This window comes from Rattus norvegicus, chromosome 2 (assembly GCF_036323735.1).
Source record: "Rattus norvegicus strain BN/NHsdMcwi chromosome 2, GRCr8, whole genome shotgun sequence".
In the NCBI taxonomy this organism is placed as follows: Eukaryota; Metazoa; Chordata; class Mammalia; order Rodentia; family Muridae; genus Rattus; species Rattus norvegicus.
The window spans coordinates 171,583,509-171,610,092 of record NC_086020.1 but is presented as its reverse complement, the minus strand read 5'-3'; the positions used below and the strand labels follow the sequence as shown (position 1 = coordinate 171,610,092).

Genomic DNA, 26,584 nt, shown 5'->3' with positions numbered 1-26,584 from the left:
CCCATAAAACACGTTTTTCAAAAACATTTTCTCCAATACCTTCCTGGATCTAGGCTGCTCACATGTAGAGAATGTTTTATTGATTTACATTTCAAAGCTATTTTTGAAATGTGTGTCATCCCGGTATCCACCAGGTGTATGAAAGGCTAAAAAGAACTTAAAATTTGGGAGCCACTGTAAAGTAATAATTGTCTAAACCTAGAGAAGTTAAAATTTTAAAGGGAGTCCGTGGCACACAGCTGTACTGTGTGTACACACTTATGCAGTGACACACTAACTTCTAAAAAGAATATGTTTTCAAGATACTCTGTGATTACAAAATGTATGATTTTTAACAAAACAAGGGAAACAAACTAGAGGAGTGAAAAGTAGAGGGTATGATTGAGGGAGAGTGACTTTGTGTGTGTGTGTGTGTGTGTGTGTGTAAATATTGCACTGAACACCACTGATAAATGCAATTAATAACATCATAGTAAAAAGATATTCCAAAGCACAGCCATACTTGGCAAAGGTCACCATTATTAGTACCTGTTGTCTTCTGTAGTTTTCTAGTTTGTATGGAGGAGGGATGGCTCTCCAACAGTGATCATGTTGCTGTCCTGTGTGGGTGAAGAGACTTTCTCAGGTGTGATGTCTAAGATCCCTCTCCCCCGCCCAGGACTTATTAACCTTTGAGAGTTGGCACAGCTTTCGCTGTTGGTGCCAGGGACAGGCGCTGGAGCCCCATGAGAGGGTCCAAGTTTGCTGTTAGATGGTGCTGGTCCTGTCAGTTCAGTATGACAGAGGGAAGGCTGAGTGGTAAAATCGGAGTGGGGAGGAGACTTTAGAGAGACTCTCACTCACAGACAGTGGAGAGATGGAGAGGGCAGGTTTACTTAATAAAAAAAAGTGCTGCAAAAAACTATCTAGGTTATGGAGGGCTAACATAGAAAATAGGAAATGTTTAAGGGCTCCATCGTAGCCCTGATCTTCTGACTGTTGTACACAGTAGGGAAGGTCAAGGGTCACCACACTGGCGATCTACTGGTTGTCCTGCATTATCAGTTGAGTGGCATGAGCAGTTTTCTGAGACACCGTTTAGACAAGGGATGGTTTCCTCTACTGGATTATAAGCCGAATCAAGCTTTATGCTCTGACTAATAAACGGCATGGTCTGTTGTATTACATGAAATAACAGTAATTGAATTCATTAATGAGGGAATTAAATAATCCTAAGAAATTATAAGCTGTTTATAAAATTATGGCCTAGAGGGTTTTTTAAACTTCTTTCAAATAGTCATTGTGTTAGAATACTCTAGAAAGGCTTGTTAAGAGACACAAAGCTGCCTTGTTGGCACTGTTTTCTGACCAGTTCTGAACCTGCTGCAGGTAAAGAACCAGGAGTTAGACAGCTAAGCATGGTTGGGCCAGGCATGTTAGAGGATGCCTTTATCCCAGCACCCAGAGAGAGGAAGTCTTGAGTTCTGGCCGGACCCTACCTCAAAAACAGCAGAGGTGAAAGGGTATAGATCATTTCAGCCCTACAGAGCCTGAGGTTAAGAGTTTGAGGCCAACCTGGGCTACATAGTGAACCCCTTGTCTCAAGCAAAATTAAACAAAAACAAAGGAAAGTCGAACAAAGAATTAAAAATGAGAGAAATAAAAGGACATCTTAGCATATTTATATGACAGAGGCATGTTCCCCTTTAATATCTCTCTGATGAGTTACTATCTCTCTGTCCCCAGCTTGGACACCTGGCCCAGTGGCAGACACTCCCTCACCCTGGCACAGAGAAGGGAAAAGATACAGGACAGGATTCTAATCTGTTACTCACAACTAGGAGCTCTTGTGCCTCATGGGAAGGCAGCTGGGCTGAGACGACGGGAGAGCTGGGGAAGGGAATTCTTGTAACACTACTCTGGATTCATAGTCCTAGACCAGTTGACAGACTTAGGGAGCTGGAGGAAGAGAGCAGCCCTGAGCTTCCACCGTCCTCGGCCTGACCTCTAGGCTCCAAGCAGCCCCTTCCCTATGCCTTTTGTATTTAAAAATGCATTAGGTGTGCTGAAGGTGACACTGCCAAACCTGAGCCCCCATTCCCTTCTGTCCCTCATCCCAAGTCCTCAGCTGTATTTCCAGGACAGCTCAGGAGTTTCTCTGTAATGGAGTCACACTGCAGCATTAAGGTACCCCTCTGAAGGATGCCTTCCCCTATCCAGGGATGTGTGGTGCTAGCGGGTAAGGAGAACCCCAAACCTGACCTGCATAATGATCATGGTTCTGGGTGGCCTCAAATTCAACTAACCTTCCTGTGCCTTATTCTGTCCGTGAAGTGGTAATACCCCTTCCTGGTAGAATAGGATGCTATTGAATAGATAAAGTCATGTAAAGAGCTTAGAATCAGTTCCTAACACACAGCTAAAATCCATTTCTCATGACTTCAAAAACAGGTTCTGAATATACACCTTCCGTTGTGAAACTTAAGGAACTTTCAAATTCAGAGTCAGTCTTCTGGCAAGGCATGGAAGTTGAAGGCTATGGACTCATGTCAACTTATCTTGGTCCACGAGTTCACAGACAAAGAGTTGGAAGTCCTTCCTTATTCTCTTTGTCTTGGCCTGTGTACAGGGGAACCTTTGGTGGCTACATCCAGGACTCTCTCTCACTATACTGTGCACAGCCTTCCCAGGGTCCCTGTGCTGACAAATGTTTCAGTCCTAAGGGTCTCTTGAGCCACTCTTAAGTCTTAAGTTCTTACAAGATCCTCAGGGATATCAGAGCATAAACTTTACATGCACTGAAGTTGGAAGACCACCTCCTCCCCCACTCTGGGCACCCATTCTAAGCATAATTATTCCCAGTGTCCTGCAAGTGTCTAAGGCAGTAGGAGGACAGAGACAGCACCTTGGCTTCAGCTGGTTGTTTCAAGCCCAAACTGCTTGCTGGGCAGGTATGACTGTTGGTCCAGGGGCTCATAGGTACTGTGGGGTTGAAAGTAGCCACCTATCAAGGAGCTGGCACCCAAGACACTGGCCCCTCCTTTAGAGCTTGGCAGTGTTCTGTAGGCACAGCAGCTTGCTCCCTAGGTTTCTGCTCCACCACTTTGTGGGTCTGTTTATTTCTTGTGTCTTGTTCATGATGCTCCACTGAATGGTGTCCAGACTCAGCAGAGGCCCCAGGCTGAGATGTGGGATGCACTGGACTTCCATCACTTCTCACTGTTGACCCTGAAGCACTCAGACCTAAGGAAGGTTTCACTTCTGTACTGCCCGCTTGCTGCCCGAGAGCTGCCCTCAGCAGATTCCTGAGGAGTGCAAGAGCCCAGATGGGGGAGCCATCAGCCTGTGCTCCAGTCCTTCTGGGTAGATTTGAGCAAACTTTTTACATTGCAGGGGAAGTGCTTTGCCTCCAGTGTTTTTGTCTTTGACCACACCCATTATGAGCAAGGCTATCAATTCCTTTTAAATAGCAGGGAAGTGTGCTTGCTGCATAAGCCCGAGGAACTGAGGTCAAATCCCCTGCATCACAAATGCTTCTAACCCTCTGTTGTACCAAGGGGGAGACAGGCAGGTCATTTGCTGGCAGCCAGCCTAGCTTCAGCACAGTGTGTGACTGTCCCAAAGGAGTATGCCAGGGTGACAGGACAGGTCACCTACTGTCTACCTCTGGCTCTCACACATGCCCTCCCCCAACTTTTAAACAAACTGAAAAGAAGAGGAAAGGCTGACTTTGAGTTGTGTTTCCAGCCTATGAACACTTGGTTCCCAACATGTTGAGCCTGTGTCAAGGCAAGGCAGTGAGTGTATCCTGGTGAGCCTGCCTGGAAGGACAAAACCGAGCTGTTAGCCTTGTGCTGGCCAGGAAGCAAAGACTGAGAAACAGCTAGTGGAGCCAGAAACCCCTTCCCATGGCAAGGCCAAATTGTTTGCATGATGCAGGCCACTTGCCTTTGGGTTGACCCACCTCATTACCGACAGGTTACCTCACTCTAGATTGCCTGCATCTGTCCTTCAAGGTTTCCGGCAAGTATGCTGGGGTGGGGGCAGTAACTGGCACGTGGTCACCATCCCCCGACCTTTGGGTTTTGAATGAATCATTACGTTAGATGAAAAGAATTGGAAGTCTATTTCCCTTAGAAACTGAAGGAGTAAGGAAAAGGAGTTTCCTCTTCACAGCTTCAATGTGCAAAAGCCACTTTCCACAAATATCTAAATTATTGTTATGGAATTAAGCTAAGGAAGTGTGGTTAATTTCGAGTGAATACATAGAAGTAAGCCACCTCCCTCCCTCCTCATACCCAGTAGTTTGCACAGGTGTCGCCCTCTGCCCAGAGTGAATCCAGTAACTCCTCCTAAGGACGGAGGTAGGGACTTATAGTAATGCAGGGGAGGCCGGGCTTTGGTTTTGAAGTGATACGGATTAACTCTCTTTCTTTAGACCAAAACAAAACAATAACTAGTTCCAGGCAGCTCTTTATGCACATGTTGCATGAATATCTCTGGCAATATAAGTAAGGGTTTTGTTTGTTTGGGTGTTCGGTTGGCTTTCGTTTTTCTTCCATGGGAGAGTAGAAGCTACTGGTGTGGATTGACATGGAATTACTGTTCAATGTCAGGGAGAAGCAGCCATGCTGCACTTCATGATAATTGAACGGAGCTGTCACCAAATATTGAATGACGGTCTTAGCGTCTGAGAGTTGTGCGCACAGGGCAGGCCCCGGATAGCTCTCATGGTATTCAAGGCCGTGGCTGTAAGACTCAGTTGTAACAGCCTCAGTGTGTTTGGGCTGCCAACTGGAATATCCCGTGGCCTGTACAGAGTTGGGCCCCTGCTGATAGGCATGGTGACATAGAAGATTTAGCATCTGAAGCTGTAAAAAGCGTCTGAGAAAAATAGGTTGTAAAATTGGGACTTTCCAGAACAACTTTCATTTGGAAACCTAGTTTCAAGAGCTTCCTTTGTCCCTGTGGTCTGGGTGATTGAGCTTGGGTTCTGGGGATTCTTCTGGGGATTCTGTGTACTGACTGTCATCTGGTGGCTGGCTGCTGTCTGTAGAAGTCATCCAAATGACTTAGGGCTTTACCACTTTGTTTCCTATCTTATTGCACAGTCTCAGGACTTCACACGTTGTTCCTAAATGTCTTAGCAAGTGGGAGGAGATGACTTTTCAGATCTCAGTTCCCTACTGTCCTTTTACCACAAACCACCAGGTTCTGTACAAAAGTGGTTTAAAGTATTTCTTCTTTCTTGAGTGCTATATTGAAACGGCTTTTAAAATCTTATGTCTGTGCTGGCAAAGTTCTGCTCTTCTATGTACCTAGAAAGAATAAGCTCAGTATATTCTGGTGAACAAAGTTCTGGTTTGCAAAAATAACTTCTCACTAGCTGGCCCCAGGATCTTTGATAAGTCATTGATCCCTCTAAGCTGTATTTCCTCCATGTCTAGGAGGGAAAAACACTACCATGTTTTGTGTAAGTAAAGACTTAATATATGCTATGCTCTAACTTAAAACAGCAAGTTTCAGACATAGGGAATCATCTGCTTAATTGATTTCCTCAACTGCGGGGCACTCTGATTAGGAGGGGACTGTCCCTGCTTTGCTTGCTCTTTTAGGTTCCTTCAATATTTGCATTATTTTCATTGTTGTCCCAAATGGTTTGTATTTTGGTAATAGTTTCTCTGTTAAAGTTAAGATTGCAAGAATTTTGTTCTTTTGAGAAAGAGCTGTCAACTTTTCAATTTTCTCTTGACAAATCCACACAGGTCCCAGGCAGTGTGGGCATACTCCAGCTCCCCCTTGTGGGGTTCTGAAATACAGCCTGTCATAAGGAAATTCGTCTTCCTAAGTCATAGCATATGAAGTCAATAGTATTCTAAAGACTGAAAAATTGAGCCCCAACAGGACCCCACAGAAGTGATCATTTAGTGTACACTAATGTTTTCACTGGCGGAACTACTTTAAAAATGCTGTGTGAGATTATATCCAGGCTACAGGTATGAAGTGTGTAAGGCATACATGAATCTTGTGTTTAAACACAAGTCCCACCCTCAAGACGTGTATGTGAGAGTATTCCAGAGTTAAACTTTTCCGTTTCAATCCCCTAAAGTAAGAAACACTGATTCTATAGTGGGTTCTTTATGTTATACTTGACCGAACACACTAATCTTACTTAGTTTGGCAGGTTATAAAAATCACTTATACAAAAATTTACAAGAATATCAGCTTGTAAATCAGAAGAGGTCACTGTGTTCTTAATTATGTCTAAATTGTCATTCAGAACTCCTCTGATGCCAACTAGACCAGTGTGGACATGGGGGTAAAAATAGGCTCTGACTTCAAGAAAGGACCTGACACTTAGGGAAACCCTTGAAGGTTGAAGCAACTCACTAACTACATGTGGGTTTTGGGTACATATAAACTCAACTTAAAACAACAAACTGTTTTGCTTGTTTGTGAGACACAGTGTAACAATGTAGCTCAGGCTGGCCTTGAACTTTCAGTTCTCTTCCCTGGGGATTGCCTGGCTTGGGAACTCGCCCTTTGTGGAAAGTGGAGTGGAAAGAGTACTGGGAAGCAAGTACCACAAATTTCTCTCTGGATTACTGTGGCTAGTGTAGCTATTTAGGCTCTGTACTCTGTGAGGCCGGCATTCAGCATTGATTTGATACAGAGCATACACGGTCACAGTGCAGAAGTAAAGTGCCCAGCTGTGTTCCAGGAAAGCCTCATTCACAGAAACAGGCAGAAGACTGGAGTTAGGCTGGGGACATGGTTCGCGATCCTAGACCGCCATTGTGTTAGGAGTGAAGACATTTGCATGGTTTTAGGGAATAGAGGAGGCCAGTGTGACTTACTGCAGTGGAGGCTCAGATAGTGAGATGAAGTGGATTTCTCAGATTGTAACTTGAACAGTGGTGTGAACAATGCCAGGGCGGGTAAATAGTGGTGCTAAGATGAGTGTGTGTAGGACCTCCATGTGCAGCAAGGTGCCCAGCTTGCTGGAGAGCTCCCTTGGGAGGGGGAGGAAAGTGTAAGAAACACAGCACCCAGATCAGTCATGACTGATGGCAGGAGACAGAAGCAGGGAAACTGAGAGGCAGGTTGTTTTGGTTCGTGTCTTGTGGAGGGATTTGTTCATATTTTTACTCTGAGAGGTTGTTTGGAGGTTCTTTTGGGAGCGTGGATACCCATGTATCCTTGACTGAAGAGTGATTCTTCTCTCTATGGTCCGTATCTTGAATGAGAAATGGTCCGTGTCTATGCAGCGCTACTCTGTAGCACGTGCAGCTTCAGGAGGGGCACACATGGAGGGAGAAAGACGACACCCCTTTGCCAGCCAAATCACAGTGGCCCTTGAAGATCACTGGGCCAGATGTAGCCACCAGGCTGCCCAGGACCCTGGTAGCATCGTTCTGCTTAGACTGTGTAAAGCATTGTTTACCAGCAGTGATTTTTGTAAGTCTTTGTTTGATTCCACTTATATGTTCAAGTATCTTAAATGTTTTATACTGTACTTAAATAGGTAATATGCTTAGTTATTTTTTCTGTACTTCAAATTGGTGTGAATGAGAACCAAAGTAATTATTGTTAGTATTGAGGGATGAATCAATGGATCCAGGGCCCAAATATCAAAAATCTTTTGCTTCACCATTGAGTTATACCTTGATCCCTAAAATGTATTCTTAGGTGATGTGCTTCTGCAAGGCTTATGGTAGCAAAGCAAACCTCAGGGGAGCGATTCTACTTAACAGTGGCTCTGCCTAGAATTAGGTGCTCACACATAATTAAGCTCCTCTTTGCTGAGCTTTCCCAATGCTCAGACTCTGAGTCCTAGGCTGAAAAGGGTTCTTTCATAATGACTATGACAGAGACCTTGTACAAGAGAATATGTCATAGGTCGTGTTCCTGATATTTGCATGCTATGCTGACTTCGCTGCCTCCTCTTGTGTCTACAGCCTCACTTCAACCTGGACAGCTGTCTCTGCTTGATTAGGCTGTTCTCTTCCTTTTCTTGAAGTTATATCAAAGATGGCTGAGATCTTTGAACCTGACAGTGGTGCATTCTTTCCTTATACTTTTGTCTTCCATCCATAGCTCTTTCTTGTGTTAAAAATGGCAGACAGTTGACATTTGGACATCTGTTTTTGAAGTTTCTGTCAGCATCCAGGGAGATGGCTTCTAGTGGCCATTGAATTGAAAGAAGGCACACATTAAAAAGCAAAACAAGCAAACAAACGATCCAGGAAGTGGATTGGGTGTAATAGTGCATACTTGTAATCTTAGCATTTATGCCGATGAGGCAGGAAGATCTTACCTCTATGGACAATCAGGGCTCTACTGTGAGACCTAGTTTCAAAATCAAACAAGCATACGACTGGAGAGATGGCTTGATGATTAAGAACTTGTTGCCTTTACAGAGAATCCATTTTAGTTCCCAGTGCTCGTATAGGGAGGCCCACAATGGCCTGTAACTCCAGCTCTAAAGAATGTATTGCCATCTTCTGGCCTCCTCAGACACCAACACACACACACACACACACACACACACACACACACACACACACGAGCATAGATCTTTAAAATAAGCAAAAACAGTGTAAGTTGGTTATTAGTGAATAACCCTACTTTAAAATAAAAGTATTTTAACCAAATACTAAACACACACAAGGCAGTACACATGGGACATACATATACTTGGGACATACATGCTTGCTTCCTGCCTTACTAGGAATTTCATTTATGACTTCCTTTAGAATGTAAGCTTACTGACAGCAGAATGTGTTTCCAGGACAGCATAGCATGCAGCACTTAGCAGGTGCTTGGAATTCGTGGAGTAAATGACTTGCTGTTATGCTTGTAGCTTCCACCTACGTTCTTTTCCTTCTTTCTTTTAGGCAGAAACCACTAATACCAGCCTCCTTCGGGTGCAACTGGAATGCAGTTTACATAATAAAGTGTGTCAGCAATTAAAGGTATAACAGTAATTAGCAGATCTCTGTTTTCTTTCCTACCTCTTAAAAATCAAAATCAAAACCGCCGTATATTCTCACCCTAATCAAGCTCTTGCCTTAACTGTTTGTTTTTCTTCAAAAATATGCAGTCATAGAGTTCAGATGACTTTTTTGTTTGTTTATTTTTTGAGTTTTTCTTCTTTCCCCATGCCTCTCATTTCAGAGTTGCTATCTGGGATCTGATGACACATTACACTTGGAGATGAACATCATTGTAGCAGTGGAAAACTCCTCCAAGCAACCTGAAGAGAACACTCAAGCCCTGTTAGATCATCTCACTATTGTTTACGTAGCTACTGATGAATCTGAGACCTCAGGTGAGCTGGGGGCTTACAGTTTCTGTGTGGGACGAGCTCAGTCTCGTGTCCACTGGGTCCTGGCTCATCTCCAAAACATTGAAGCTTCAAACTTTCCTGCAGCATGGCTGGGTTTCCCGGAGTCAGTATTTGGTTCTTTCAAAGACTAAAGACAGCCTCTGCCTGGGGTAGATTGCAGCAGGCACCCCTTCTCAGTCTGCAGCCACTCTGTCTGTGCCAGTCACTTCAGGGAGGTTAAGTAATCACAGCAAGCTTTTTGAGTCTCCGTGGGAATAGTTTTTCTTGGCATTTTGCAGATAGAGAGCAAATGAAATAGACATGACTGCCTAAGATAAATGTTCATGAAGGGCTTGAAGTCCCGAGTCTTGCTCTCTAGGGTTAAAGCTGCAGAAGCTCAGTTGACCAGATCATGCTGTTTCGTATTCTTAGTAGCCGAGAGCTAGTTGTTTCTGGATGTTTGACAACCTGGAGGAGAGTTCTTTGGAAGCGTGTATGCTACTTACTAGAAATAGCCTATTTTGGCAGTCCAGGTTTTGAAGAACGCTTGCAGGAGATACATACTGTCTGATGTCTGAGATGCAGAATATGGGATTTGCTGTTGCATAGCAGTTATAACAGCTGTGTGAGTGGATATTTATTACTCATTCAAAGGAAGAAGCACACAGTGATGCAGGAAAGCATAGTTACGTAGTGGCAGTCAGCAGTGTCAGGTGTGCAGTGCACTCTCCTTCCTTCCCGTCTCCCAGTCTCATGCTGGGGCCTGAACCTATGGCTTCCCACCTGCATCACTGCGCTCTACAGTTTTAATTGTTCAGCAAACATCGTTTACCTTCCAGCCTTTAGAATTAGATGTTGTAGCAATGGCCAGAACTCCCCTGCCCCCTCTGGTTTATAGTTTGTTGGTTTTTTAATGGCCAGGCGGGTACCCAGGCTAGAAGACCCCTGTTCCCTGGGGAACACATTTGGATGATGGATAAAGGGGAGCTGCCTTCCTCCAAGGATTCCAGAGTTTCATTCCTCCCAAGTGTGTTGCTTTAAGTAAGGAAACACAAAGCTCTCCAGATGACTGGAGAGCTTAGCTTTGCTTAAAACTGTCTAGCTGGTTACTGTTATTCAAAGGGAGCATAGTATGATAATTTCTGTTTTGCATGTTCTTCAGCACGTGAAAACCTACGTGTTCAGGCCAGATACACACAATTGCACGCAGGCACGCACCATCTTCCTGTGACTTAGACCCATCCCAAGTACATAAAGCTCTGTCTCTGATCACCAGCACTGAACTCGCCCAGGCATGCATCCCAGAAGGTGCCAAAGAAAATGTATCTTCCTGTTGTAAAAATGCAAAAAATAAAAATGCTGTCTTTTATTCCCACTAGGTCTACACCGCAGTGCCCCAAGATATCTGCTGGATCTTAGTCTCAGTCAGCAAAGCCTCTCACCCACTTTGCTCCATTCCATAGCACACTGCCGGAGGCCTCTCTCTGAGCCTGGCAGCCATCTCTCTACCTATCTAGTTCCCAAGGCAGGTTTCCATGCCAGAAACACACGTCCCAACTCCGAGGCAGCCCAGTGTCTTCAGCCGCCGCACACTTTCCTACACTCAAACCGGCACATAAAAGAACACACAACAAATAACCTTTGACCCAATTGGTAAGATATAATTGTCCACCTAAACATACAAAGCCCAGTACACATCCATCCCTTAAGAACATTAATAACAACCTGTAAACACACAGAGTGGAATCTTAACGTCAGCTTCCATTTTCTCTCCACAGTGACAACATTTGTTCCTTCTATCTCTCCTCTTTCCATTCCAGTCTCCTCCTCCTTCAAACTTTTCTCCCACCCATCCTTCCTTCTCGTCCAATGACAGGCCTCCTTCTATCCTGCACCTGCCCTCACCTGTATTTTACAAATTCAGTGGGGAGAAGTTTCTGGTGAAGTCACCTGAGTGCTGAGCACATGACTAGGCAGCTGTCCTTGGGGCAGTGGAATTAGCATCAAAAAACAGATAATTCCAGGCCAAACCACAACACCTTCCATTCAATTTCCGTGTCAGTTGTAGAAATGTTTTCATCTTTGTAGGAATGTATACTGTGTATAATTGTGGAGATCCTATGGCTTTGTAAAAACCTCATTGCTCTGTTTCTTTTGGACAGACGAATCTGCAGTAAATATGTATGTGTTGCATTCAGGAAGCAGCCTTATTTGGATACAGGTAATTGCTGGGTTGTACCAAAAGTAATTTGAAATTACAAATGTGTATTCTGCTGCAGGTCCTTGGGGATTCCTAGGAGCAGAGGCCTTTGTGTGTATTTCCTTTTGCTGTCATGTAAACCCACTGTCCCTTGATTGAGCACCCTGTTTGTGTGAAGGCCGTCAGCATCCCTTTCGGCTGTTGTAGACACATCTGCTGAGCAGTTGCTGGGAATTTTACTCAATGCTGTCTTCTGGTGTTCTCCTGGTTGAGAGGAATAATTAGATTTCTTGCTTGTTGTTGCAGGATATACATCATTTCTCACAGAAAAATCTCCTGTCTCTGCAGTTTGAACCAGTACTGCTGTCTACTTCCACAACAAACTTCACGAAAGTTGCCTCATTTACTTGCAGAGGTACTCAGTAAGAGCTGGGGCGCTCCTGTGCCCTGCTGCTTTAGTTGACAGTCTCATTCAGTGTGGTGCCTGCTCCAGGCCGGGCTGATGCAGTCTCACGGAGTTGAGCTGCTTTGTTCCTGTAAACCAAACACTGGTGCACTCCAAAGCTGCACTCTATTTCGCTGTGCCTATAGGACTTTGAGTTTGAAGCTTTGCTTGGTAGCAACATGTAGTTCAGTGTGTGTACTCTGTTGCTTTCCTAGGGAGCAGAGTCACAGGGCCCCTGTTCAGTTTGATAGAGTTCTCATGGATTCAAATTGCAGGGAAATATACCCAAACTCATTCATATTTAAGGAATTTCAATTTAAAGCAACAAGAGATATATAATTGATTACAGAGATCAATAAGAATTTTTAAAAAGTGTTAGTATTGTTTTTAATAATGAGGAAGGAAAAATGTGTGTATGTTTTAGCTGAGAACTGATGCCGGCTGTTGAGAAGGAAACTGATTAATCTTGATGAAAAATGTAACTGCTTCAGTCCTTACCTCCATTTTAGCAGTGTCCCTACAGACACTTGTGTTTTCAAATTTGTCCCTATGCCAGGTATGGTGCACGTGCCTGTAGTTAGTCACTGTGGTAGCAGAGACAGGAAGATCGCGTGAGCCCAAGGAATTGGAGGCCAGCTATGGCAGGCACCCCCTTCTGAGAAATCAAAGTCTCTAAGCAGCAACAGGGTTTGCTGGCCGAGCAGCCTGAGAGGCCAGTGGCAGGCACTGCTTCATGGAGTCCCTGTGTGGTGCGCCCTGCAGCCACTAGGAGATGTCCAGACGCACACTGTCCCTGAGCATGCATAGTTCCTGCAAGAGTGTTCAAGAAAACACTAGTTTTGCTGTCTGAGATAATTGAGAAGTAGCATGAAAGTCTACTCTACTTTGATGGTTTTTTGCGAATGTTTGAATTTGGTTTGGAACTACGTGTACTTTAAGTAGAAGCAGTTTGTGAATTAAGAATTCCGCAGCAGTGATTTAGTACCATGATCTGGATCAAAAGCGGCCTGGAAATGGTGTTTGTGTAAGCATGCTTCCGCACCATTCCCCAGTGTGTTCTCCTGGGCTATTTGAATCTCATTCTCTCCCATTACCCTACCAACTCTTCTTTACTCCGTCCAGTGAGCTGCCTTCTCTTCCCTGCTGAGCTAAGGACCTCCCTCTTATTTATGGCTAAGACAGATCTTTGTAAAGGAAAGGCTTCAAAGTACTGACTCCAATCCCCTCCCACCCCCGCCTCCAAAGGAATTGAGAGGCTGGTTTAAAGAGAAGGGAGGGAAGAATGTACTACTCTAATTCCAGATGACTGTTAGTAGCCGGCAAGGAAGAAAACTGGAAAACAAGGGGAGCTGTTTCCTCTATACTCCCTTACTGGAGACAGCAAAGGCAGTGAAAATGTATAAAGAAACTGTCTCACTTTTGTTCAGGTTTAATGAAAAGAGCAATACTACTGCGTCTGCCTCACATTTATTTCTTCGTACCCACAGCAGGTACCTCGTGTGACAGTGGAATTGTGGGTATAAGGAGAAGAAAAGATACCCCAACAATGAAAGCATGCCTCTCCTCTCCTGTGGTTCAGGGGTAGGTGCACCTTGCCCTTTTCCAGTTTTCAGTTTGCTTTTTTAGTTTTTCATTTGCTTGCTTGTTTTGTTGTTGTTGTTGTATTATTGTTGTCTAGCAATGCTTTAAAAGTCTGACTGTTGTTACTACATGACTCTTTGTGGACTGGTAACTCCTTCTGTTAGCATCTCTAACACAGATGTCTTTTGTACCAAAATGGAAAAGAGAGGCTAATTCATTGGGTCGGGGGCTAGCTTTAAACCAAGTAATCAGGAGAAATTGCTCCTGTGGTATTTCCTGAGTTGTATTTGTATCATAGTTTTGCCCTGGTCATGGTCAGGTCACCTCAGCCTCACCTACATTGTTCTATGGATGAGCCAGGAGGCTGAGGGGTTGCTGTTGGTAGTCATTTCCCACAAGGGGGTTTTGTGTGCCCATTTCCTCATTTGGAGGCTCCATAGAGGACAGCTGTGCTGCGTGCAGGGCTGGTCACATGCATGCCTTTTCTTCACAGGTATTTCCGAGTGGATGCCTCTACAGCCCAGTTTCACATAGAGAGTCACAAGACTGCAACAGGAGTGTGGTCCATATGGTACCAGGGCCATTTTGACCATAGCATTGTATTAAAAGATGTGTTTGTTTCCAAGGAGACCAAGCACATTTTAAAGGTATACACAGTCCCTTTCTTCAACTTTAGCCTAGTTTAAGCTTTGTTTGATATAATGCTATGAAACCAGCATCTGTAACACCTAATTCTGATTTAAAGATTTTAAAGCAAATACAGTTTCTTTTTAACATTTCAGAGTGACTTTTAGGAGTTCAGTTGTGCATGTCTTTATTTTCCTCTTTCAGAATAAGCAGTGTTTATGATTAAGATATGTGGTTTTACACAGTACTTTAAGATTTCTCTGTGACATTTAAAATACTGTCTATTAAAAAATAAGCTTTGTTTAAAACTGTAAATATTTGATCTGTAACAGATGGGATAAAGTTCTAATTTCTAGACTGTAGAGCAAATTTAGCATTATACTGTAATGATTTTCCTCCTAATGAGTGCTAGAAAGTAACTTCTGCTTCTTTTCTTTCTAGGTTCTGAGTTTCCGTGGCCCTTTATTTCTACCCCCAGGCTGTTGGAATATATTTTCTCTGAAGCTTGCTGTTAAAGGCGTTGTCCTAAACCTGTTCACCAATGTATTTCTGACTACAAACACAGGTGCTGTTTTTGCAATACCTCTGCAGATTTTCTCGGCCCCGGCCAAGGTATTGTGTCCAGTGCCATTGCTGTCCTGTCATGTCGTTTAGCAGTCCGAGTTGCCTTATAGCCCCGTGCTAAGTTCTTCTTTGAGGCTAAGAGATGTAAGACACCACCAAACCAGTCTTAGGTGGTAGACTTGCTTACATGTGAAATTTCGACTTAGAAAGGTTATTTCTCAGGAAGTATCATGATCGTCAGTGACCAATCAGTGTCACTTCTCTCCGCTGCTGCTGAGCGGCAAGCACAGGGTCCTGTCTGTCAGGCAGATGCTCCTGTCTCCACTCCTGAAGCAACATTTGCTTACCTTCGAAAACACAGTTGACTTAGAACACATGTTTGTAGGGACTTCAGTTCAAATCAGTTTATTCCGTGTTTTAAATAGTTGTTCATAATCATTGACTTTTCTTAGATGTTCAGTCTAAAGCCTAAAAAGTTCATGAGAGAATTCTTCCTAAAATCTGGGCAAATTGTGTTCGACTTAGATTATTTTAAGCATGTCTCATTTTTTCCTTAATGTTTATTTTCATTTAGTTATTGCTTCCTTTGAGCCAAGCTATTCTGTATAACACTGAGTTCTGATTTTTCACAATGAGACATTCATGCAATCATCTTTATGGTTTTTTTCTCACTTATTAGTGTTGATGTTTCATAGTTAGAAATGCCTCACACTTAGCTGAGGGTGTGAAGGTAGGACTTTACACACCCAATTCAGTAAGAGTGTGAGGTTCATTCATTTAGTCATATTTTGAGCAAGAGGGATTCCTTAGAAAATCCCCATTTCTAGTCATGCGATGCATATGATACAGTGACTGAGATGAGGCAGGAGGCAGGCTTCAGGCACATAGGGAAATGGAGTGTGCACACTCCGCAGATCTGTAGCAGGGGTAGCTGCAGGTTAGCAGAGATTGGCATACCCTGTCTAGAGGATTAGAGTAGAGCTAAAGACAAACAGAACTCCAAACAACCAGACATGTTTCAAGTCTGATTCATATGGTAACTTGTTGTACTTCTAGTCATGGATGGTTGTACAGGAGCCACTGTAAGTTGTTATTGTAGACATTGATGATTGTCCTGAGGTCACGGTAGTGACCCAGATACCTCTGAGCTGACAAAGGAACAAAGAAATTGTTTCTTAGTTGTTTGGCTCTGGTTAAAGGGGAGTCCATTGAGGTAGAGGCCAATGTCTGCTTTGTGTTTCAGTGTTCGGATTTCCATGCTGAGTGCTGTGTTTTAAGTTATTCATATGTTACTTTTCAATCTAGGAAGGGAGTCTGGGTTTTGAAGTGCTAGCACATTGTGGCATGCATTATTTCATGGGAAAGTCAAAACCAGGTAAGTGGTTTGCTTTAGGGTTTCAGTAGCACTGCAGTTGGGGGGTGGAAAGCCATGGTAGAAACTAGCATTTAGAGATGGAATTAGTAATTAATTCTGTTAAAGCAGTCGCATCATATTGGATGCCCAGAGAACGTGACCACTGACAGAATGACCTGAAATTGTTGGTAACCCTCAAGACTCAGCCAGGGTCTTTGGAGAAATAAGCATGTCCTCTTTTTCTTATGTAGCTTGTGCTTTTGTGAGAGATTTTGAAATTGTAATGGCCTTATTGATTGTAATGGCCTTATCACCAGGGGAAACTAGGAAGTTGGGGTTCTTCTCTGAAAGCTGGTAGAAGTCAGTCTTTGGGACTCCCATCTGCAGACTTGGGTCATAGGGCTGGGCATCAGCAGGTGCTGAGTGTGGTGCAAGACCGAAGGCCTGGGTAGGGAGTTGGAAGTTGTTCCTGGGTTTTGGTTCATTTTTATTTTTGTATTTTGACTAACTGAGATTTCTGATATAAGAAGAGCTTTATAGTACAGACTTACCTTTGGGAGAACCCCCTTTTTCTTCCCAGCATCCCAGTTAGTGGAGACAGGCTAGGGCAGATGTATGGAGGTGAAGTAATCATAGACCAGTTGGTAACCATGCACTGTAGAGGATCACTCCCCTGGCCGGTGCCAGCTTCTGAGAACCACTGTTTGTCCTCCACATCTCCAACCTCCATAGTACCCTGAAAGGCACAGCTGGCATGGTGTTTCCATGGAAGCTGCTGTGCACTTCAGACACCACTGTTGAAATTGCTGCACGCATAGCTTTGATTTGTCTCAGGCTGTATCATGAGCCATGTGTCTTTTAAGTTACTGCCTTCACATGATTCGCTTCAGTTTTGTTTTCTACATGTTTGTTTAATTTGATGTTATCATGTGCCATTGAGTTAGAAGGGCTTTGGGGGTAAGCAACAGACATAATCCTCTCCACAGTCTTCGTAGTTTGTGAAGTTTGGTCAGCCCTTGGCGTTACTCAGTTTGTACTTTGTCAATCTAAGTTTTGAAATTGATCTAATTTTTAGAAACTCCTGATTGGGAAAGAAGCCTTTCTCTGGATCGGTCTACCTGGGATGTGGATTCTGAACTTGCAAATAAGCTGTATGAAAGGTGGAAGAAATATAAAAATGGCGATGTTTGCAGGTGCGTTCCTGATCAGCAGTGAGGAGTAGCGGCTCCGTAGTCCATTATCCTCCAGACTGATAGTTACTGGACAAGCTGGCGAATACTCGACCGGAGAATACTCTTTTCATGTAATATTACCACTGCAACCAGTAGTTAGACAATAATATATCATATATAGTTTATACTAAAAGTCCCCTGGATGGCCTATAATACCTGTTGCAGGTCTATCATCCCCCCTTTTCCTTGTTTTAATTCAGGATCATTCAGGGCTACACTCTTATTCTTTTTCTCGTAGAACCCCATCTGTTCAGTTTTTATCATATTGACAAGCTTTTGAGTCTAGGCCGGTTGTCTAATAGAAAATCCCACACTGGGATTTCTCAACTTTATATCTATTTTAACAAGTCCCTGCCAATGTTGTGTTGTTATGACTGTGTCACAACAGAAAGCCACATAGATGTCATTCTGTCCTATGGTTAGCCTCGTTAGGTTAAATCATTTGCTTTAGGTGATGCATTTGGCAATTCAGAAGTCTGATGACATTAACTTTCTGATCCCTAAGACTGCACCAGGGCTGTGGCATTTGTGGATACGCCCTGTCTCAGTAGATAGTGACTGAGATCGGAAGGCTGAGTGAGGATTAGTTGATGTGAGCCCTGTTTGTTACCGCATACTGTGCTTAAAGCCACCTTTGAGCATCACCAGAGATTCCAATTTATGTGTATACTTTATTTCTGTCATTATTTGTTATTTTGTGTGTGTGAGTATGTGTTTACACCTGTTCACATGTGCAGGAGCCTGAGGAGGATGTGGCAGTGTCCTCTGTCTCTCTCCACCTTTCCCCCTGAGACAGTTTCTCACTAAACTTAGAGCTCATCGTTTCTCAGTACTCAGATCCCCAATGTGCTTGCACGTGCCCAGCAGACTCAGTGTGCACTCTTACCCAACCTGCTCCCCTGCCCCATAATTACTAGTTTTGATGAAGAATTCTCTGTTCACTGTAACTGTTCTTCAGGGTAGCCCGTGTGTCTCTTTGATGTGGTGCCAAAATAGCAGCCATTCTCTGAACACTGGCTTGCTTTCCAGTGAAACAGGTTTTTCCGTTTGAGTGTGTTTGTGTGTTTGAGTGTGTGTGTGTGTGCTTAAGTGTGCATGTGTTATGTGGTCAGACATTGAACCTGGGGCTAATATGTAAAACACGTGCTCAGCTCAGGATGACATCACCAGACCGCTAGCATCGTTGTATACTTTGTCTTTCCAAATTTTACCCAAAGCCATTTGCCTAGAGTTCTGTTCCTTTTAGGGGGTATTTAGCATTTCCTCCCCCCACCCCCAAATGTCAAGGTTGTTTTTGTAAGCACTTATTATTCTTTTTTTCTTTGTCGGTTACACAGAAGAAATGTTTTGGGAATGTCTCAGTTTGCATTTGCAAAGAAGTCCAAGGAGACAGAACCATTTGTCTCCTTTCTGCCTCGTGTGGTCCTGGAACCCGGCCTTGTGTTGAACTTCAGTGCTACCGCCCTCAGGAACAGTGTGGTAAGTTTGGTGTGGCTCAAGTTCCTTTGTCAGTGATGCCCAAGCCTAGGGCTTTCAGGTCTTTATACATGGAGGTTTGTTTTAGAAGAAATTAACTGAAATTCTTGCAAGAACACCATTAGGACACTGAGTAGGAATGTCACTGGGACAAGAAGAGGAACTACATTCACAGCCCTTGAACAAAGATTTTAATTGGACATGAACTTCATAAGGCAGTTGAGATATGGAGTATTCAACAGCTGGCAGTAGAGAGACACTTGGTCCACGCCAGCTGAAGTAGGCTTCTGTGTTGTGGAGAGAGCCTCCGGAAGGAGGTCTAGAGGGAGCCAGGTTGCTCTGTGATGCCGCCTGGGCTGCTGATCATCTTTAGTGTGTTGGCTTTCTCCCTCAGGGCTTGTCTCATCTCTTCTGCATGACGGGAAAAGGCAAAGGGAACACAGTGCACACCACCCTGGTGTTCACTGAGACGTTTTTCTGCTATTTTGGCTTAACTTTTAATTAAGTTAAAAAGGAATTCCCACCTGCCCCTTACAAGATTCATTACCTCTTTATGTTTATTTAACTGCATGCATCAGTGTCCAGTGGGTATCAGGGGACTACTTTCAGAAGGAAATTCTGTCTTTTTACCACGTGGGTTCTAGGTATTGAACTCACTGTGTGAGGTTTGGCAACAAATGTCTTTATTCTGAGTCTTCAGTGTTTAATGTGCCACACTTTCCTGGTAATTTCCCCTCTCCTTTGACCAATGTGTAGTTTAGTGAACCACTGATTGTTACATTGGGCGGCCCTTCCTCTAACTGACTGTATGCTCTTTTTTTGCAGGAATATTTTAAGAGGCTACTATGTTCTTTGCCATGTTAACCCTCCTCTCCTCAAATCTAGGTGAAATACTTTGTGGTGAGGAACCCATCTCCTTGGCCTGTCTCCCTGCAGTTGCTGCCTCTCTCCCTATACCCAAGGCCTGAAGCCGCAGTGCGCCTGCTGTACAAATGGTAGGAAGACCCCTGCGCAGGCCTTTGGGGGTCACTGCTATGACTCAGTTACTCAAGGCCTGCACCTCTTCCTCCCATGCTTTCTGTGGTAGCACACAGTGTGAGCCTCTGACCTAAGCACCTCGGAGCCTAGTCCCTTGAGGCTTGATGGAAATCTTGGCATTGTTTTGTGTGTCATCTTCATTGTCACTGTGCCTGGTCTATCATCCAATGGAACATTCTCCTCTTGAACTAAAGAAACTATCAAAAGTTTTCATATTACTTCTAAAATTGAGACTCTTAAATTATGGTGGTCTTTGGAAGCACAGGAAGTGAGTTTAAAGACAGGTAGAGGGCACCTGCCTATTATCTCCTACTTAAGAGACTGATGGGAAGGCCATGAGTTTGAGACTAGCTTAGACAACACAGTGGTCCATCTAGCTCAGGAACAAGACATGAGTTGAGTATGACGGTAAACAGGATGAGAGGGGACGCATGAACTGTGCCTTCAGCATCTCACCAGAATGGAGGTGTAGGTGCATTTGGGATTCTCCTCCTTTGGTTAGGAAAATGGGTAGCAAACTTGATCTTGGGATTCCTCAGCTTTTGCCCTATTGACACTTCATGGGACCAAACAGTACTAGAGGGACTTCAGTACTTTCAATGGTTTCTGCTCACTGGGGGCCCCCAAGACTTACCCAGCCATGCCAACCAATGAGTCCAGATATTGCCAGCTCTCACCAGCACCCTTGGTTGAGAGCAACTTACTCTCTCATAAGTTGCCAAATGTTTGCAACAGTATTGTTTCTATGTAGATCTCGCTTGCTGTGAGGGGTTTGTATGCCCGGCTGCCTTCATCATTCACTGAGCAATACTTACCTAACACTTATGGCTGCAGGCAACTATGGAGAGGGCTGGGGTAGATCTACTGTAGGATGAGGTCAAGCGTGGGAGTGAGTGAGAACATATGTGCTACTTTCTTGTTGGTCTCAATGCTGGTTTGAACACTGGAGTTTTTGGCTTTGTTTGTAGGTTTGGCACAGATATGCAGATGGTTAATCTCTCAACTGGTGAATTCCAGCTCACCAAAGCTTGCCCTTACCAGGTAGGAGGACATTTTCAGACATTGAGAACACCGACTGCAGGAAACAGTTGCCCTTCGCACCTCATGTTCTGGTGTCTATGTTTCCTTCTCTGGGTGAAGCGTATGTAGCAGGGTTTGTTTGGTTTTTAATTGCATAGTGCTACAGGATTAGTTTAGCCTATGCATCATTTTAATGTGATGGATTAGATTCATGCACAAGAAGAAATAACACCCGAATCAGAACTATATAAAAACAAAACAAATACAACTAGAGATCTAAAAATTAATTTCTAAGTCTCTTAGAATCCCTTGGTTCCTTCATTTTCCTTTTTAGTGCATTGTTAGGAAAAAGGAGATACATTTAAAAATTGTTCTTAATGTGTGCCAGGTGTGGTAGTACACACCTTTCCCCAGAGCTTGGGAGGGAGATCTCTGCAAGTTCAAGGCTAGCCTGATATAGTGAGTTCCAGGACAACCAGGGCTATATGTGAAGAGAGAGCTTGTTTGAAAAAGCAAGCAAATAAAAAGTTTTCACATGCGTCAATGATTTGAATAATCACGAGATTCCTGTGATACTCAGGCCCGTCATTAAAAAGGTTTCTTTAAAGTTCTTAAGGTCTCTAGGCAGTCATGATGCCTTTTCTGTACACCAGGAACAGCAATCAAAATGTCATGATGAGGTCACTGTGTACCAGTGACTGTAGCAACTTTATTTCTTAGTCTCCATTCAGTAGTAGAGAGTGTGTCTGGTGTGTTCAAAACCAAAGCTAAAGCAACTAGGAGAAAAATGTATTCTCCACTGGAGTCCCTCCAAAACTACACTTGATACAGCGTGTGTGGAAGAGCAAGAGGGAGAGTGCAGACAGCCTGGAAGGTTCGGCTGGAATGCGTAGAGACTTGCTGAGGTAATGAACAGATCGTCTCTTAGCACTGGAGGAGCAGAGCCCTGTGCCGAGGTGCAGGGGCTGAGGCGTCACTTGTTCTCCATGACTCCTCTGCTTCTCCTTCCGGGGAGCGTCCAGTTCAGAGTACTGAGAAGTCCTTTGCCTACTTTTAGTATGTCCTTTGTAACTTGAAAAACATGCAATTTAGTTTATGTCTTATTTGTTCATATTTGAACAAACTGGACAATTCCATCTAGATAATGGTTGTATTGGCTACTAGAGGTTTTTCCCCCTAAGAAATAACACCTTTGTGATGGGAGGGGGCCTTTGTTAACCTACTGTGTTAACTAAAGCAAAACCCCCTGAATGTTAACTGGAAGTTGTTAAGTCCCTTTTCCACGAGGCTGGGGATGACTTAGTTAAGAGCACCTGCCCCTCTTGCAGAGAACTCAGGCTTGGTTCCTAGTAGCTGCATGGTGGCTCACACCGCCGATAACTACAGTCCAAGGGGTTTCACTGGCTTCAACTGAGCTCCATAGGTGTGTGCACATAAGTGGTACATGGACATGCACGAGGACAAGCATATGCACACAAATAAAAATAGTACTTTAAAAGCTTAAAACTTTGTGTGTAGAAAGGGGGAGTCTGACATTGTAATTTTGATGATTTGCTTGTGGGAGCATAGTTGTCTTTTGTTAAGTTGTGTGGCGCTGACTAGGGCAGGCTCGGCTCCATCTACCTTTGTGATTTGGGGCATCTTTGACCTTCATAACAAAATTTGAATATTCAGTCAAGTCTGTAAAATAGACTGCCTGGTGTTTTATGTGGATTAACTCCAGAGCCTGGCAGAAGAACACTTAATAGACTGCTGCTGCTGCGACACTGTCACAGATTTCACATGGAAGATAGGCAGCGTTTCTGTTCACTGTTTGTGTTTATACAGCAAGGCTCTGTCTCTCGGGGTTATAGTTTTAATGGACGGACCCAGGCCCATCGCCATCTGTTCCCCAGGTAGCACAGGGATGGCAGCAGGCTTGACGGATAGGGCCTCAGAGAGAATGTTAGCATGCAGACTATTTATCACCCCTGCCGAAACCATCACTGTTCACGAGCTGGACGAAGCAGCAGAGACATTTCATTAAACAGTCTTGCCCATAAGTGCTAAAACAATGGTATTGATTCAGAGGGATACTAGAGCGTAAGGGCAAATGTGAGTAAAACATGGTCTCTCTCCTGACTAGAGAGTCTAGTTTCTGTAGATGGCTTCTGTAAAACATGCACTCACTAGTTAAGCAATCTATGCTTGTCCGACGTGGGTTGGGGAATCTTGTTCAATTGCTCTAGAATTAAGTAGAGAAATCTGTTTTCTGATTCAAGTTATATAGCCAAGGCGTTTGATATACAAGGCTTCTAACTCTAACTTCCATCTAAGCCAGAAGGCAGTCCAGTTTTCAGTACCCTGCTAGATTGTTCTGCAGTTATCAAAGTTTCTCAAATAAGGTGTAGGAAGCATCTGTCAGCTTGAACACTTCAGAACAAAACATGTTCATCTAGATTGAGAGACCAGTGGAGCTCAGTTGCATAGCCCTTGTCTACCAAGTAGAAGACCTCGAATTCCGTCCTCAGCACAAGTACAAGCAGGGGACAGAAAATCGGTTGGTGACGGTGCATGCAGTCAAGCTTGTGACTGGGGTGCACTTAGTGACTGGAAACCCACTCTGTGGGTTTGAGATGCTTAATGGTGTTCTCTGTGACCTGCAGGGTGAACCTTCTGAGGAGTCCAGTTTGGGCGCTCTTCATGTGCACTTGCAGCCTTTTGACATGAGAAAGGTTGGTGTTGTGTTCACACCAGCAGACTATGGGAAAGTCACCTCCCTCATCCTGATCAGGTAGGTGTGTCTCTTCCTCACTGTGTGTTGACACTTCTCAGAGTGTAGTGATGGGACTGTGTGCTAGGTTAGGAAGAGGTGGGGACTGAAGAGAGGGACCCTCACTTAATTCTTGGACTTTAGTTATGTCCCTCCCCTACTAATCTAGCAACTCCAGAAGGGAGCATATTTCAGTCAGCCCCTAGTCAGATATATTCCCAAAAGGCAGAGCAGCCCCACCCACAGACACACACACACTTCTCTGTCTTTAGCAATAAAGATAATCGCAACACTACTGTAGACTCTCCCATGAGCAGATTTGGACCTCCCACCTCTAGGCTCTGTAGCCCCAAGGACAGTGGAAAAAGTGCCTCACTGGGCGGGCCCACTGGCTCATTTCTTTTTTCTTGGATGACAGTTACTGCTTGCTGCCTTAAGCAGGAAAACAGCATTTCATTCTTCACTTTTCCATCCTGGGTAGTCTTTATGAGAGTCTTCTTTCAAAAGTTACAGTATAGACCTGAATCTGAACTCTGTGCATTGGAGCTTAGCCCAAATGCAACTTTCCATAAGTAACACTTTACTTTTCAACAACTTTCTAAGATCAGACCAACTGCACAGTTTACTGGAGGCGTCTTGTAACGTACCAGTGTCAGTTCTGCAGCTGAATGAGACTGAAAAGAAAATATGCTAAAAGAGCATTTGTATGCATAAGCTCTGACCCAAGAGACTCCCAGCTTCTGGTGGACTCGCACGCTTCATTTAAAACTCTTCCTGAAGAACAGGTTCCACAGCAGACTAGGAAACTGTTACCTAGATGTTAGAGTTAAGGTTTTTATAGTGGTTCGTTTATTTATTTCTTTATGGATACAGTATTTTCTGTAAATCAGTCACTTATATTTACAGGCTTTACATTGCTAACTAAACTTCAGAGATATAAACATTTCAGAACATTTTGCATAATTAGAGTATAGATAAATTCTCCCTGCTTTGGGGGCATTGCCATACTGGTGCTGGGGATTCAGTCCTGTGTGCATCCCTTATCCTTTCCACATCACATTTCCTCTTTACAAGCATGGGATCTGTTAGTGCCACTGCATTAATAAGAATCTGACCAGTTATATGTAAGTTTGAGGTGAGTTTTGAAGTGTCTAATTCTAGGGTCATCCCATAAGGCAGTATTTCTTCTCATCGCAATCACTGTGAACACTTCTTAATTCACTCTATAAATTAGTTTTATCATTTTTGTCAAGTTTGTTAGCATCTTGGTCTGCCACTTTATTTCGTGTCTTGGTGTATGGCCATCACCGCAGTGCCAGTTTGTTAGGAACCTGAACTGGCATTGGTGGCAGGCAGTCGGAGAGTGGTGGTTGCTCACCTATTCTGCTGCCAGTTGGCTGAGAATGCTGGACTAGCTAGCATCCAGTCCTGGAGTCATCTTAGTCTGTGAGAGGCAGGAGATGCCACACTTGGAGGAGTAGTGCCAGGTAAGTATAAGATGTAAGTCGAGTTTCTCTCGTATGCAGGATGTGTTAAGTTCTGTGTTGACTTTGGCCTGCTGTGCTGCTGCTGTTTCCCTTCCCTGTAGGAATAACTTGACTGTTGTGGACATGGTTGGTGTGGAAGGATTTGGAGCACAAGAGCTCTTAAAAGTGGGTGGACGACTTCCTGGTGCAGGAGGCTCTCTCCGATTTAAGGTGCCTGAGTCCACCCTGATGGATTGCCATCGACGTGAGTTCACAGGCTTGGCACTGCAGCACCGTCTTTTTCATTCATTGAGTAACTTGGAGTTTTCTTGCGTGATTGAATTAAGGATTGATACAGAAACCGTAGAACTAGTTAGAGTGTGCTAATATAATACTTTACAGTTACATTGTAAGTTGTTGGCACTTTCCCCAAACTCCCAGTATAAAGTATGCTTTCATTTATTTCCAGAGGTTTGATCTCATATCTGAACCATGACTAGTAACCATGATGTTAGAGCAAAAGTGTATGTAGACCCGGGGGTGGGACACCTGTAATGCCGGGACCAGAGAAGGAGAGGCAGGAAAATCAGAAGTTTAGTGCCACCTCTGGCTACGACATAGCAAGTTTGAGGCCAGCCTGGGATACTTAAGACCCTGTCTCTTACCTCATCCCTGGTTCAATATAAATGAAAGTTCCAGAGTAACAGAGTACTTCATACGTTGCAGTAAATCCAAACTATTTGGCTCTTGGAAGAATAAAACATTCAAGTATTCCTTGAGAAGAGTCTGGACTTCTGTATTTTTTATTATTTCCTTCGTTTATAGCAAAATCTAGAGATGGTAGAATAAGAAACTATTCTACAAACGAGGTAGAAACCAGTCTTTGAGCTGTGTTCAGCTTTTAATGCTTTAGTAATGTCTTGATTCATTAAATTATTGAAGTTAGTTTCGAAGTTTATGTATACTGACCTAAAAACCTTGTTTCTCACTAGAACTGAAAGACAGCAAACAGATTTTATCTATTACAAAGAACTTCAAAGTTGAGAATGTTGGACCTCTTCCCATAACTGTGACATCCTTGAAAATCAATGGGTATAACTGCCAGGGTTATGGATTTGAAGTGCTAGACTGCCATCCGTTCTCACTGAGCCCAAACACATCCCGGGACATCAGTATTGTGTAAGTGCTGGGATACCCAGCCCATTAGTAAGACATCTTAGGCTGCTCTATGAATATTTTAAAAAATTATTTTTGTATGAATATTTTGTCTGCATGTGTGTCTATGCACCTAGTGAGTGCTTGGTACTCAAGAAGGCTGGAAGAAGGTGTCTGATTCTCCGGAAGTAGAGTTAGTCATGAGCTGCCATGTGGGTGCTGGGGAATGGAGCTCAGGTCCTCTGGAAGAGCAGCCAGTGCTGTTAACCACTGGGCCATCCATCCCTAGTGGTCTCTCGAGTGTTGTTTTGTTGGCCTGTGCTTCTGTTCTTACTCTGCTTTGTAGTGAACCAAAGAATAAAGAATC

At 43.8% G+C, this 26,584-nt stretch overlaps 1 protein-coding gene across 10 annotated transcripts in view; it reads left to right on the top strand.

The window, feature by feature from the left end:
* The window catches only part of Tmem131l (transmembrane 131 like), a 134,102-nt gene that overhangs the window by 79,682 nt on the left and 27,836 nt on the right, over positions 1 to 26,584 (top strand). For 9 of the 10 annotated variants that reach the window (XR_005501038.2, XM_063282520.1, XM_006232547.4 and 6 more), the window contains 15 exons: positions 8,877 to 8,954; positions 9,157 to 9,310; positions 11,470 to 11,528; positions 11,814 to 11,922; positions 13,440 to 13,533; positions 14,027 to 14,180; positions 14,602 to 14,772; positions 16,030 to 16,099; positions 17,154 to 17,271; positions 18,648 to 18,789; positions 19,672 to 19,781; positions 20,793 to 20,865; positions 23,490 to 23,617; positions 25,185 to 25,327; positions 26,055 to 26,241. Coding sequence is in view for 9 of the 10 variants with exons in the window: in XM_063282520.1 (XP_063138590.1) it covers positions 8,877 to 8,954; positions 9,157 to 9,310; positions 11,470 to 11,528; positions 11,814 to 11,922; positions 13,440 to 13,533; positions 14,027 to 14,180; positions 14,602 to 14,772; positions 16,030 to 16,099; positions 17,154 to 17,271; positions 18,648 to 18,789; positions 19,672 to 19,781; positions 20,793 to 20,865; positions 23,490 to 23,617; positions 25,185 to 25,327; positions 26,055 to 26,241 (1,790 nt within the window). In the remaining variant the exon portion in view is untranslated. The remainder of the gene's footprint in view (positions 1 to 8,876; positions 8,955 to 9,156; positions 9,311 to 11,469; positions 11,529 to 11,813; positions 11,923 to 13,439; positions 13,534 to 14,026; positions 14,181 to 14,601; positions 14,773 to 16,029; positions 16,100 to 17,153; positions 17,272 to 18,647; positions 18,790 to 19,671; positions 19,782 to 20,792; positions 20,866 to 23,489; positions 23,618 to 25,184; positions 25,328 to 26,054; positions 26,242 to 26,584) is intronic. The other variant, NM_001399525.1, reaches the window with a different exon arrangement.